The 14,499-nt window shown below is 46.3% G+C and overlaps 1 protein-coding gene across 1 annotated transcript in view; it reads left to right on the plus strand.

The window, feature by feature from the left end:
- LOC115078764 (2-hydroxyacylsphingosine 1-beta-galactosyltransferase-like) overlaps positions 1–14,499 on the plus strand; it is a 159,059-nt gene that overhangs the window by 63,517 nt on the left and 81,043 nt on the right. The window contains exon 2 of the mRNA XM_029582082.1: positions 10,546–11,369. Coding sequence (XP_029437942.1) covers positions 10,548–11,369 — 822 coding nt within the window. The 5' untranslated portion in view covers positions 10,546–10,547. The remainder of the gene's footprint in view (positions 1–10,545; positions 11,370–14,499) is intronic.

Raw genomic sequence — 14,499 nt, forward strand, 5'->3', positions numbered from 1 at the left:
ACCATCCGATGATCGCTGGGTCGCAGATAGGCACCTACCCAGACATTCGAGAAACTGTCTCCATTCGTGAGCGCCAGGTCTAGTAGTGCTCCTCCCCTCATGAGTTCCCTCACCATTTGTCTAAGCAGAGCTCCTTGAAAGGTGTCCACGATCTCTCTACTCCTTCAGATTTTGCAGCAGGGGTACTCCAAGCAGCAGCATTTCTCCCTTGTTTCCCAACCTTTGGATATCTGTAGTCAAATCTCTGTCCAATTCTTCTGTGGGCCACACTAGTGTAAATGGAAGCACCATCTTCTTTTAAGACAGCCCACTCTTTATCCCACACCCCCTGCATTTCTAAGATATTGCTTTGGCCATCTCTTTGGTTGCTCAGCAGGTTCTAGCCCAGGATGGCTGCATGCTATTCTTGAGAGTCCCCGAGCCCTGTCTCCGTAATACTAGTAATATCCAAGTCTGCCTTCACCATGACGGCTTGTCTTTTGTTCCTCAGCAGGTTCTAGCCCAGGATGGCTGCATGCTATTCTTGAGAGTCCCCGAGCCCTGTCTCCGTAATACTAGTAATATCCAAGTCTGCCTTCACCATGACGGCTTGTCTTTTGTTCCTCAGCAGGTTATAGCCCAGGATGGCTGCATGCTATTCTTGAGAGTCCCCGAGCCCTGTCTCCGTAATACTAGTAATATCCAAGTCTGCCTTCACCATGACGGCTTGTCTTTTGTTCCTCAGCAGGTTATAGCCCAGGATGGCTGCATGCTATTCTTGAGAGTCCCCGAGCCCTGTCTCCGTAATACTAGTAATATCCAAGTCTGCCTTCACCATGACGGCTTGTCTTTTGTTCCTCAGCAGGTTATAGCCCAGGATGGCTGCATGCTATTCTTGAGAGTCCCCGAGCCCTGTCTCCTTAATACTAGTAATATCCAAGCCTGCCTTCACCATGACGGCTTGTCTTTTGTTCCTCAGCAGGTTATAGCCCAGGATGGCTGCATGCTATTCTTGAGAGTCCCCGAGCCCTGTCTCCGTAATACTAGTAATATCCAAGTCTGCCTTCACCATGACGGCTTGTCTTTTGTTCCTCAGCAGGTTATAGCCCAGGATGGCTGCATGCTATTCTTGAGAGCCCCTGAGCCCTGTCTCCGTAATACTAGTAATATCCAAGTCTGCCTTCACCATGACGGCTTGGAAATCTGGAACTTTGTTGCTCAGTCTGCAAGCGTTAGTGAACATAACTTTCCAGCTTTTTTCTCCTCAGTTTCCTGCTCTTTTCTGTGCTTTTTGCTTGAAAGTGAACTAATTTTGTGTTTTTCTCCACCCACATCCTCTATTTCTGTACAAAGAAGTGAAAATTATTTTGATATTACTCTTGAAGCCTCCTGAATCGTGCTTAGCTCAGACAAATGACTTAACAAGTCCATTTGGTAAATAGTGAAGCCAGTGGCTAGAGTGCTTGGACATTGAGAGGTCAGCCATTATCCGGCTATCTTGTCTAGGTTATTCAGTGGCACGGCCATGCTGCTGAATATTTCTGGATATCTAACAGATGGATAGGCTTAGCTGGAGAAGTAGCCATGGCCAGGAAAGCTGGTAGCCCACCCACCACTTAGTTATCTGGGTAAGTAGCAGCTGCTAAATGCAGCTGAAAATAGAAACAGAGACACTTAGCCAGATAAGTCCATGCTTATCCGGCCCCGAGCTTCTTATATTATCCTTTCTTATCCTCTGCAATACAAACATTTTCATTCAACCTCTGCTTTACACAACAGTTCTAATTTCTGCTCACTTTTAGTATTTGGTGAAGATCTGTGTTCTGCATGTGTGAACAGAGTGAGATACTTTGCTAGGATATAAGTTCTGGGAAGGGATCTGTAGCAGTCCTCCAGCTTGCTCTGTTTTCCCGATAGGAGGTGTATTAGTCTTCTAAGGCTTGGTGTAATATTTGCCGTGCTGCCTTTTCATATAGGGTTGTTGCTGTTTGAGTTCTGGGAAAGGATCTTTAGCAGTCCTCCAGCTTCCTCTGTTTTCCTGATAGGAGGTGTATTAGTCTTCTAAGGCTTGGTGTAATATTTGCCGTGCTGCCTTTTCATATAGGGTTGTTGCTGTTTGAGTTCTGGGAAGGGATCTGTAGCAGTCCTCCAGCTTGCTCTGTTTTCCTGATAGGAGGTGTATTAGTCTTCTAAGGCTTGGTGTAATATTTGCCGTGCTGCCTTTTCATATAGGGTTCTTGCTGTTTGAGTTCTGGGAAAGGATCTTTAGCAGTCCTCCAGCTTGCTCTGTTTTCCTGATAGGAGGTGTATTAGTCTTCTAAGGCTTGGTGTAATATTTGCCGTGCTGCCTTTTCATATAGGGTTGTTGCTGTTTGAGTTCTGGGAAGGGATCTGTAGCAGTCCTCCAGCTTCCTCTGTTTCCTGATAGGAGGTGTATTAGTCTTCTAAGTCTTGGTGTAATATTTGCCGTGCTGCCTTTTCATATAGGGTTGTTGCTGTTTGAGTTCTGGGAAAGGATCTTTAGCAGTCCTCCAGCTTGCTCTGTTTTCCTGATAGGAGGTGTATTAGTCTTCTAAGGCATGGTGTAATATTTGCCGTGCTGCCTTTTCATATAGGGTTGTTGCTGTTTGAGTTCTGGGAAGGGATCTGTAGCAGTCCTCCAGCTTCCTCTGTTTTCCTGATAGGAGGTGTATTAGTCTTCTAAGGCTTGGTGTAATATTTGCCGTGCTGCCTTTTCATATAGGGTTGTTGCTGTTTGAGTTCTGGGAAAGGATCTTTAGCAGTCCTCCAGCTTCCTCTGTTTCCTGATAGGAGGTGTATTAGTGTTCTAAGGCTTGGTGTAATATTTGCCGTGCTGCCTTTTCATATAGGGTTGTTGCTGTTTGAGTTCTGGGAAAGGATCTTTAGCAGTCCTCCAGCTTCCTCTGTTTCCTGATAGGAGGTGTATTAGTGTTCTAAGGCTTGGTGTAATATTTGCAGTGCTGCCTTTTCATATAGGGTTGTTGCTGTTTGAGTTCTGGGAAAGGATCTTTAGCAGTCCTCCAGCTTCCTCTGTTTTCCTGATAGGAGGTGTATTAGTCTTCTAAGGCTTGGTGTAATATTTGCCGTGCTGCCTTTTCATATAGGGTTGTTGCTGTTTGAGTTCTGGGAAGGGATCTGTAGCAGTCCTCCAGCTTGCTCTGTTTTCCTGATAGGAGGTGTATTAGTCTTCTAAGGCTTGGTGTAATATTTGCAGTGCTGCCTTTTCATATAGGGTTGTTGCTGTTTGAGTTCTGGGAAAGGATCTTTAGCAGTCCTCCATCTTCCTCTGTTTTCCTGATAGGAGGTGTATTAGTCTTCTAAGGCTTGGTGTAATATTTGCCGTGCTGCCTTTTCATATAGGGTTCTTGCTGTTTGAGTTCTGGGAAGGGATCTGTAGCAGTCCTCCAGCTTGCTCTGTTTTCCCGATAGGAGGTGTATTAGTCTTCTAAGGCTTGGTGTAATATTTGCCGTGCTGCCTTTTCATATAGGGTTGTTGCTGTTTGAGTTCTGGGAAAGGATCTGTAGCAGTCCTCCAGCTTGCTCTGTTTTCCCGATAGGAGGTGTATTAGTGTTCTAAGGCTTGGTGTAATATTTGCCGTGCTGCCTTTTTATATAGGATTGTTGCTGTTTGAGTTCTGGGAAAGGATCTTTAGCAGTCCTCCAGCTTCCTCTGTTTTCCTGATAGGAGGTGTATTAGTCTTCTAAGGCTTGGTGTAATATTTGCCGTGCTGCCTTTTCATATAGGGTTGTTGCTGTTTGAGTTCTGGGAAAGGATCTTTAGCAGTCCTCCAGCTTCCTCTGTTTTCCTGATAGGAGGTGTATTAGTCTTCTAAGGCTTGGTGTAATATTTGCAGTGCTGCCTTTTCATATAGGGTTGTTGCTGTTTGAGTTCTGGGAAAGGATCTTTAGCAGTCCTCCAGCTTCCTCTGTTTTCCTGATAGGAGGTGTATTAGTCTTCTAAGGCTTGGTGTAATATTTGCAGTGCTGCCTTTTCATATAGGGTTGTTGCTGTTTGAATTCTGGGAACTGGTGCTGACCTGACAAGCTGGGTGTGAGGGGTTGTCCCAGCCCCACTGAGGGACCTGTTCCAGCTTTGAAATGTTTGGGGGGGGGGGGGGGGTGCAAGCTGCAAGGGGTGCCTGGAACCTTTTTTTTGGCACTTTGGGGGGATGGGAGGTAGTGTATGTTGTGGCATGGAAGATCTTTTTTTTTTGGCACTTAGGAGGTGAAAAGGGGGGCCCAGCACAACTTACAGGTTATTTTGAGCACTTTGGAGGATAAAGGGGGTATGGAGTGGGCCTGGAAGACCTTATTTGTTTTGTACACTTTGTGGTAGAGATGTGAATCGTGTCCTCGATCGTCTTAACGATCGATTTTGGCTGGGAGGGGGAGGGAATCGTATTGTTGCCGTTTGGGTGTGTAAAGTATCGTGAAAATCATTAAAATCGTGAGCCGGCACACTAAAACCCCCTAAAACCCACCCCGACCCTTTAAATTAAATCCCCCACCCTCCCGAACCCCCCCCAAATGCATTAAATTACCTGGGGATCCAGCGGTGGTCCAGAACGGCGGCGGTCCGGAACGGCCCCCTCAATTGAATCCTGTTGTCTTCAGCCGGCGCCATTTTGCAAAATGGCCGCCGCAAAATGGCGGCGGCCATAGACAAAAACGATTCGACGCAGGAGGTTGTTCAGCGGCGGTCCGGAACCCCCGCTGAACGACCTCCTGCAGTCGATCTCTTGCCGGCGCCATTTTCCGTACGGAAAACGATTCGCGGCAAGAAATCGCTTCCTGAACCCCGCTGGACTCCCAGAAACTTTTGGCCAGCTTGGAGGGGCCTCCTGACCCCCAGAAGACTTGCCAAAAGTCCAGCGGGGGTCCGGAACGACCTCCTGCGTCGAATCATTTTTGTCTATGGCTGCCGCCATTTTGCGGCGGCCATTTTGCAAAATGGCGCCGGCTGAAGACAACAGGATTCAATTGAGGGGGCCGTTCCGGACCGCCGCCGATCTGGACCACCGCTGGATCCCCAGGTAATTTAAAGCATTTGTCGGGGGGGTTCGGGAGGGTGGGGGATTTAATTTAAAGGGTCGGGGGTGGGTTTTAGGGGGTTTTAGTGTGCCGGTTTTCCTGCCCTCCCCCTTCCCCCGATTTATGATTTTTTAACGATAAATCGGGGGAATTGGTATTGTATCGTGGCCCTAACGATTTTTGACGATTTAAAATATATCGGACGATATTTTAAATCGTCAAAAAACGATTCACATCCCTACTTTGTGGGGAGGGGTTTGGGGTGCAAGGGGTGCCTGACGCAACTTATATTTTTTGAGCAACTTGGGGGGGGTGGACGGGGGGTACAAAGGGGACCCCTAGAACCTTATATTTCATTTAGAGTACTTGGGAGGGGGAGAAGGTATGGGAGGATGTTGCTGCATGGGCACTTATTTTATTTCTGGGCAGGTGGGGCTGCCTCGAATGGCAGTCCTGGGTTGAGCCTTTATCGGCCCTGACCCCTTACTCAACCTTTTATTGAGCCTTGTTTTGTTTTTTTTAGGGGGGCCGGCCCTCCCAGCTCACATTTTACCACATTTCAAATAAGTGTAAATATTTTATTGCAGCTGACTACCTTCTTGGTTGGTAGCAATAAAGTATTTGCATCAGATTGCTAGTATGACCCTCTTTGCATGCATTTGCATTATTCAAGCATGCAATTCAGAAGTGAGGAAGGTCATTGTAATAGGGAAGAGTAAATAGGCGGGGAGATGCAAAATATCACATATATCGTGCGATATCGCGTGATATATGCTGTTTAATAAACGCATTAGAGCACTACCACAGCTTGATGCATCTCCCAGTTAGTTGGCAAAATTCTAGCTGGCTATCTTATTAGCTGGTGAGTATTTAGCTGGATAAGTGTTCAAATATTCATTTAGCTGGCTAACTTCTGAGTTAACAAAAGTGAATTAATATCATCCCTCAATCTTCCCAAAATGAATAGAAAATATCAGATATCTACATCCTGACATGCATCTTGTACACCAAAAAAGATTTTTTGTAACTTTTTAAAATAATTTCAAATCAAATTTTTATGGAAGAGATTGATGGTTTCATATAGCATGAAGGCTGTTACCATCCCGTTACTTAACGCTCCACAATTGTTGCACGCCCCGTCCACGCCCAGCCCGCACATGGGCCTGCTCACCTCGCTAGCTCCTCTGCAGGTCATGGGTTGGCTTCCCCAGCGGCAGCCGCGAGCTCCTCCAGGCCTCGGTGTCCCGCGGCGGCAGTTCCCGGGCCTTCCACTGCGCATCAGGCCTCACGCTTTCTCGGTGATGTTGACCATGCCCCTGCGTACTTGCGCGCGCGCGGACCGCCCAGCCTCTTGTAGGGCTAGGGGCGGGTCCTAGCACCACGGCATGCCCTGATTGAACATGCTACATAAGGAAGTTCCTGCCTGCACTTCCTTGCCTTGGCAATTGGGTGGGCACTGTATGGGGCAGATTTTAAATGCCCTGCGCGTGTAAATCCGGCCGGATTTACGCGCGCAGGGCCCTCCCGCGCCGGCACGCCTATTTTGCATAGGCCGCCGGCACGCGCAGAGCCCCGGGACGCGCGTAAGTCCCGGGGCTTTCTAAAAGGGGCATGTCGGGGCGTGTCGGGGGCGCGTCTAAAATGACGCGGCATTTCGGGGGCGTGACGCGGCGTTGCGGGGGCGAGCCCGGGGGCGTGGTGCCGGCCCGGAGATGTGGTCGAGGCCTCCGGACCAGCCCTCGGGTTGGGTAATGGCGCGCCAGCAGCCCGCTGGCGCACGCAGATTTACGTCTGCTTTTCGCAGGCGTAAATCGTGGAATAAAGGTAAGGGGGGGGGGTTTAGATAGGGCCAGGGGGGTGGGTTAGGTAGGGGAAGGGAGGGGAAGGTGGGGGGAGGGCGAAGGAAAGTTCCCTCCGAGGCCACTCCGAAATCGGAGCGGCCTCGGAGGGAACAGGCAGCGCACGCTGGGCTCGGCGCGTGCAGGTTGCACAAATGTGCACCCCCTTGCGCGCGCCGACCCCGGATTTTATAAGATACACGTGGCTACGCACATATCTTATAAAATCCAGCGTACATTTGTTTGCGCCTGGTGCGCGAACAAAAGTACGCGATCACGCAATTTTTTTAAAATCTACCCTTATGTGTACTAGTTTGCCTCCGCATTCACAGTCTTGTTCCAGTCTTATTCCAGTGTTCTACTGTTCCAGCATCCTACTGTTCCAGCCTGTCCAGCGTCCTCCTGTTCCAGCATCCTTCTGTCCTGTCTCCCCAGGTAGTACCTTCAGACTGTCTCTCTGGTACTGACCTCTGCCTGCTCCATTGTCCATTCTGCTCGCTGGCTGGATCTTCACCTCTGCCTGCCTTGTGACCTCATCTGACCCCTGGAACCTGACCCCTGCTTCATTGACTACTCTCGGACTGACTCCTGGTATCTGACCTCTGCCTTGGCTGACACTCCTTGGTCTGATCCACAGAACCTGACCCCGGCTGCCATTGACCACATCTCTTGATTCTGGCTTTGTCCCTTGCCTTGTCATAGCCTACGCTGTACTGGACTTCCCAAATCCTCCAGGCCTACAGCCTAGTGAGTGTCCATGCTGCCTTGCTGCTCATGGGCATGCCTCTCTACCACTTCTATAGGAAACCCTGCAAGGCCCATCTAAGTCCAAACAGCCCGGGGGGACCGCAGGCTTTCAGTGGTGAAGCTCATCCTAGCCTCTGTCCCCTCTTGTGCTCTGCCCCCTGGGGGCAGGTGCTTCCTGGTCCCTACAGGGAGCCATTCCACACTGCTCCAGGACAAGGGTCCACCTCCAAGCGCAAAAGATTGCCAAGGCCGTGGACTCGGCGGAGTCTCCCACCTCCAGGGCCCTACCGGGTTTGGCCGCAACAGTCAAATAATTTCACCAAGCTTTGGAATCGTTAGCCTCTTCGGTGGAAGAGCTTCATTCCCAGCTATGAGATACAGCTCTGGCCAATCCCGTGGGCCTATTGGCCTCTATGCTACCCAAAGATCGTTGGCGCTCCCTGCACCTCCTAAATACAATGGGGACCCACACTCTTGTCTTGGCTTCCTCAACCAGTGCTTCATGCAATTTGCACTGCAACCCTCCTTGTTCCTGAAGGAAACTACCAAAGCGACCTTCATCCTTTCCTGCCTAGAAGGGAAGGCTCTTGCAGGGGCCTCTCCATTGTGAGAACACTCTGATCCCCTGCTTTCCAAGTTATCCGAGTTTGTTGCTCTCTTCAAGCAGACCTTCGGAGACCCAGGCTGCCAAGCTGTAGCCAGCCAAAATCTACTCCTCCTCCATCAATGGTCACGGACCCTCTCAGAGTATATGGTGAAATTCAGGACCCTGGCTACCGAGCTCTGGTGGAAAGAAGATTTTCTGCAAGCCATCTTCCTAGATGGTTTCTCCAGGGCTCTCAAAGATGAACACTCCATCCATGAGACTCCCACGTCTCTAGAGGACCCGATTTCCCTCACTGGGAGGATCGACCATTGCCTCCGGCAATGGTGCCTAGAAGTAAAGGCCTCTCGCTCTCCTACTCCATGCCCCATGCATGTCCAGCCAAGACTCCATCACCACCACCTCTTCCCATGGTGGAATCCATGGAGGTGAACCTTGGGCAACTGTCTCTGACTGAACGTCTTCGTTGGAGGAAGGAATGTCTTTGTCTTTACTGTGGTGCCTCCAGACATCTTCTGCAGTTCTGTCTGGTCCATCCGGAAAACTGCAACTCCTGAGCCCGGTGGGGGTCCCGAGCTTAGGCGCTACTGTCACCAGCCCTCAACTCCTGCTTCCAGTCTCTCTGGGCATTGGGTCCCACTCCTTCGCCACCACTGCTCTTGTCAATAAAGGGGCAAGTGGAAGCTTCATCATGGATGACATCGTCAAGCTTCTGAACATTCCTCTTCAGTTATTAGAGGTGAGCCTTCATATTGCCTCCATCCAAGGAGAACATCTTCCAGAGCTCATCACCCATCGAACAGTGCCCGTTCTTCTTACTGTGGGCACTCTCCATGAGGAGTAGATGTCCTTCTATGTGTTAAAATGCTCTACACATCCAGTCATTCTGGGGCTGCCCTGGCTCCAGTCCCATGAACCCCAGTTCGATTGGCATTCCCTGCAATTGGTGCAGTGGGTTTCCAATTGCCAGAAGACATGTCTACATCAAGTATCTCCAGCCGTCTCTGTCTTGAAGTCTACCACCCTATCTGGTTTGCCTACCCAGTATGCCGAGTTTGAAGACGTTTTCTCGAAGCAGAAGGCTGACACACTACCTCCGCTACGCAAGCTGAATTGCTCTCTGGAACTGCTCCAGGCACAATGCCTCCCAAGGGTAGGTCATCTGTAAGTAACAGAATGTGTAAGGTCAATAAATAAGTTCACACCCATAATTCATTAGTAATTTTGAGTTTTTGATTGCAGCCAAAAGATCTTATATTAAACAAAGTTCCTATACTAAAGCTGCCCAATTTAATTCTTCAATCATTCCAAATGGTGTTGCTGTACAGAGCATATAAATCTAAAAAAACGTGGCCTTGTTGGGAGGGCAGTAAGCTATTATGTTTTGATGCTGGTGTTTCTAAGCTCATGTTTTGATACCGTCTTTTAAACTTGATGCCAGAATATTGTTATTTTATGAACTGATATTAGGTTAATGTAGGAGTGCTACTTTTGCACAATTCACTAGGAATCAATAAAAACAAAATTTCTCAATAAAAACATGGACATTACAATGAGGAAGGTGATTGGTGATTCATGATCTACTGAACTGTGGGGCATTGAGTACTGGGATGGTAACAGTCTTCATGCTATATCAATCTCTTCCATAAAAATTTGATTTGAAATTATTTAAAACTATTACAAAAAATTTTTTTGTATACAAGATGCATGTTAGGATGTAGATATCTTTGATATTTTGTGTTCATTTCAGGAAGATTGAGGAATGATGTTAATTTGCTTTTGTTAATATTATTACATTCCATGGTGGTTATTTTTTGCATTGGTTTGTAACTTCTGAGTTAGCCAGCCAAATGTTTTTGAATATGTGCCTCTTAATTTCTAATCAGGAAGACAGCAGCAGAAGTGAGACACAGAAATGAGCCTACATTGTCACTTGCTCATAGCTATCAGGAACCATGTGTAATGAGTCATCAGTCATCGGGTTCTCTGTATGTAAGAAGAATGTATGTGTAAAGCCAGCAATGAGCACAATCTCTGTACTCATTGGATTGTCTGTCAGAGATAGCATTTTGAAGACCATCAATGAGCATACACTTATTGCTCAATAAGTCCTCCATGGGTCAGAGAAAGTATGTGTAAGGTCAACAATGCATGCACACATTCATCACTCACTGGGTCATCTATGTGTCAGAGATAGCATGTCTAAGGTCAGGAATGAATGTAAAGTCATCGATTTTCAGGTCTTCTGTAAGTAACAGAATGTGTAAGGTCAATAAATAAGTTCACACCCATAATTCATTGGTAATTTTGTGTTTCTGATTGCAGCCATGACCTCTTATGTGCTTCCTTTCATACTCTTCATGGGTACTTTTGGAATTACAAATGCTGCCAAAATTATAGTTGTGCCGCCAATCATGTTTGAAAGCCATCTATATATTTTCAAGACTTTGGCATCTGCTTTACAAGAACAAGGCCATGAAACAGTGTTCTTGGTGTCTGAGGGCAGGGATGTGCCTCTATCAAGTCACTACAAGCTACAGCGGTACCCGGGAATCTTCAACAGCAGCACCTCTGATAACTTCCTACAGTCCAAAATGCAGAATATTTTCTCTGGTAGGTTGACAGCAATAGAGTTCTTTGACATTCTGGATCACTATTCCATGAACTGTGACATGATGGTTGGAAATCAGGAGCTGATGCATCAACTTAAACAGCAGAACTTTGATCTTCTCCTAGTGGATCCTAATGAGATGTGTGGCTTTGTTATAGCTCATCTTCTTGGAGTTAAATATGCTGTGTTCTCAACTGGCCTTTGGTACCCAGCAGAGGTTGGTGCCCCAGCTCCACTGGCTTATGTTCCAGAGTTTAATTCACTACTTACTGACCATATGAATCTCTTGGAAAGAATTAAAAATACTGTCATTTACTTGGTTTCCAGATTAGGAGTTTATTTTGTAGTTCTCCCAAAATATGAAAGAATAATGTGGAAGCACAAGGTGGTACCAGAGAAGTCCATGTATGATCTGGTCCATGGATCCAGCCTTTGGATGCTATGTACTGATGTTGCCCTAGAGTTCCCAAGACCAACTCTGCCTCATGTTGTCTACGTGGGAGGAATCCTTACGAGACCAGCCAGACCTTTGCCAGAAGTAAGCTTTATTACTCTTTAAGTTCTCTAACAGTGAAAGAATGGTAAAAGAAAAATCATGATGTCATGGTACAATATAAACTTTGGAACTTCAAGGTGTATGATATTAGCTGACATCCAATGATCACCAGATAGTATGGCTTAATATAAGAGCAAAGGAAGAGAGGAGTCACAACAAAGGTCAAGATCCTGCATTTCTACATACCAAATTTGTTAAGATGTGGGAATACCTTAGCAAGGCACTGGAGGGGTGGGGAGGCAGTGAGGATCCAGGTGAACTAGAAGCTATGGTAAGGGCGGCAAGTCTTTGATATGAAGGTAAATAAAAGTAAGAGGAAGAACAGACTAGTCTGGTTTTCAAAAGAGGTGGCTGAAAAAGGAAGGGCAAAAAGAGGTATCAGAATGATTAGGACATGGAAGAAAACCTAGAAAGTCTGAAAGAAACAGGGAAGATGGGACACCAAAGACAAAATTGGAGGAAAATGTAGCTAAGGCCATGAAGGAAGGTGCAACATGTTATACATGTTATGCATGTTATACATGTTATGCATGTTATACATATTGGGGTAGATTTTAAAAGAAGCGCGATCAGCCTACTTTTGCTTGCGCATCAGACTCAAGCAAAAGTACGCTGGATTTTAGTAGATACGCGCGGAGCCGCGCGTATCCACTAAAATCCTGGATCGGCGCGCGCAAGGCTATCGATTTTGTATAGCCTGCGCGCGCCGAGCCGCGCTGCCTCCCCCCGTTCCCTCCAAGGCCGCTCCGAAATCGGAGCGGCCTCGGAGGGAACTTTCCTTTGCCCTCCCCTCACCTTACCCTCCCTTCCCCTACCTAACCCACCCACCCGGCCCTGTCTACACCCCCCCCTTACCTTTGTCGGGGGATTTACGCCTCCCGGAGGGAGACGTAAATCCCCGCGCGCCAGCGGGCCTGCTGCGCGCCGGGCCGCGACCTGGGGGCGGGTACGGAGGGCGCGGCCACGCCCCCGGGCCGTAGCCACGCCCCCGTACCCGCCCCCAAAACGCTGCCGACATGCCCCCGGAACGCCGCGACGACCGGGCCCGCCCCCCGACACGCCCCCCTCCGAGAACCCCGGGACTTACGCGAGTCCCGGGGCTCTGCGCGCGCGGGGAGGCCTATGTAAAATAGGCTTCCCGGCGCGCAGGGCCCTGCTCGCGTAAATCCGCCCGGTTTTGGGCGGATTTACGCGAGCAGGGCTCTGAAAATCCGCCCCATTATACATGTTATACATGTTATACATGTGCGTGACTGGAGGAAGGTCAGAGGTAGGTCTGCAAGACTAAGGATGTGTGGTCATTGAAACATATAGGTAAAATGCAATGAATGAGACCATATATTATACATGTTATACATATTATACATGTTATACATGTGCGTGAATGGAGGAAGGTCAGAGGTAAGTCTGCAAGACTAAGGATGTATAGTCATTGAAACATAAAGGTAAAATGCAATGAATGAGACCATATATTATACATGGTATACATGGTATACATGTTATACATGTATACATGTGCATGAATGGAGGAAGGTCAGAGGTAGGTCTGCAAGACTAAGGATGTATACTCATTGAAACATAAAGGTAAAATGCAATGAATGAGACCATATATTATACATGTTATACATATTATACATGTTATACATGTGCGTGAATGGAGGAAGGTCAGAGGTAAGTCTGCAAGACTAAGGATGTATAGTCATTGAAACATAAAGGTAAAATGCAATGAATGAGACCATATATTATACATGGTATACATGGTATACATGTTATACATGTATACATGTGCATGAATGGAGGAAGGTCAGAGGTAGGTCTGCAAGACTAAGGATGTATACTCATTGAAACATATAGGTAAAATGCAATGAATGAGACCATATATTATACATGTTATACATATTATACATGTTATACATGTGCGTGAATGGAGGAAGGTCAGAGGTAAGTCTGCAAGACTAAGGATGTATAGTCATTGAAACATAAAGGTAAAATGCAATGAATGAGACCATATATTATACATGGTATACATGGTATACATGTTATACATGTATACATGTGCATGAATGGAGGAAGGTCAGAGGTAGGTCTGCAAGACTAAGGATGTATACTCATTGAAACATAAAGGTAAAATGCAATGAATGAGACCATATATTATATATGTTATACATGTTATACATGTGCATGAATGGAGGAAGGTCAGAGGTAAGTCTGCAAGACTAAGGATGTATAGTCATTGAAACATAAAGGTAAAATGCAATGAATGAGACCATATATTATACATGTTATACATGGTATACATGTTATACATGTATACATGTGCATGAATGGAGGAAGGTCAGAGGTAGGTCTGCAAGACTAAGGATGTATACTCATTGAAACATAAAGGTAAAATGCAATGAATGAGACCATATATTATACATGTTATACATGTTATACATGTGCATGAATGGAGGAAGGTCAGAGGTAAGTCTGCAAGACTAAGGATGTATAGTCATTGAAACATAAAGGTAAAATGCAATGAATGAGACCATATTTTATACATGTGATACATGTATACATGTGCATGAATGGATAAAGGTCAGAGGTAGGTCTGCAAGACTAAGGATGTATACTCATTGAAACAAAGGTAAAATGCAATGAATGAGACCATATATTATACATATTATGCATGTTATACATGTTATACATGTTATACATGTTATACATGTGCATGAATGGAGGAAGGTCAGAGGTAGGTCTGCAAGACTAAGGATGTATAGTCATTGAAACATAAAGGTAAAATGCAATGAATGAGACCATATTTTATACATATTATACATGTTATACATGTTGTACATGTTATACATGTGCATGAATGGAGGAAGGTCAGAGGTAGGTCTGCAAGACTAAGGATGTATAGTCATTGAAACATAAAGGTAAAATGCAATGAATGAGACCATATTTTATACATATTATACATGTTATACATGTTGTACATGTTATACATGTGCATGAATGGAGGAAGGTCAGAGGTAGGTCTGCAAGACTAAGGATGTATAGTCATTGAAACATAAAGGTAAAATGCAATGAATGAGACCATATATTATACATATTATACATATTATACATATTA

The sequence above is a fragment of the Rhinatrema bivittatum genome, chromosome 1, assembly GCF_901001135.1.
Source record: "Rhinatrema bivittatum chromosome 1, aRhiBiv1.1, whole genome shotgun sequence".
Lineage (NCBI taxonomy): Eukaryota > Metazoa > Chordata > Amphibia > Gymnophiona > Rhinatrematidae > Rhinatrema > Rhinatrema bivittatum.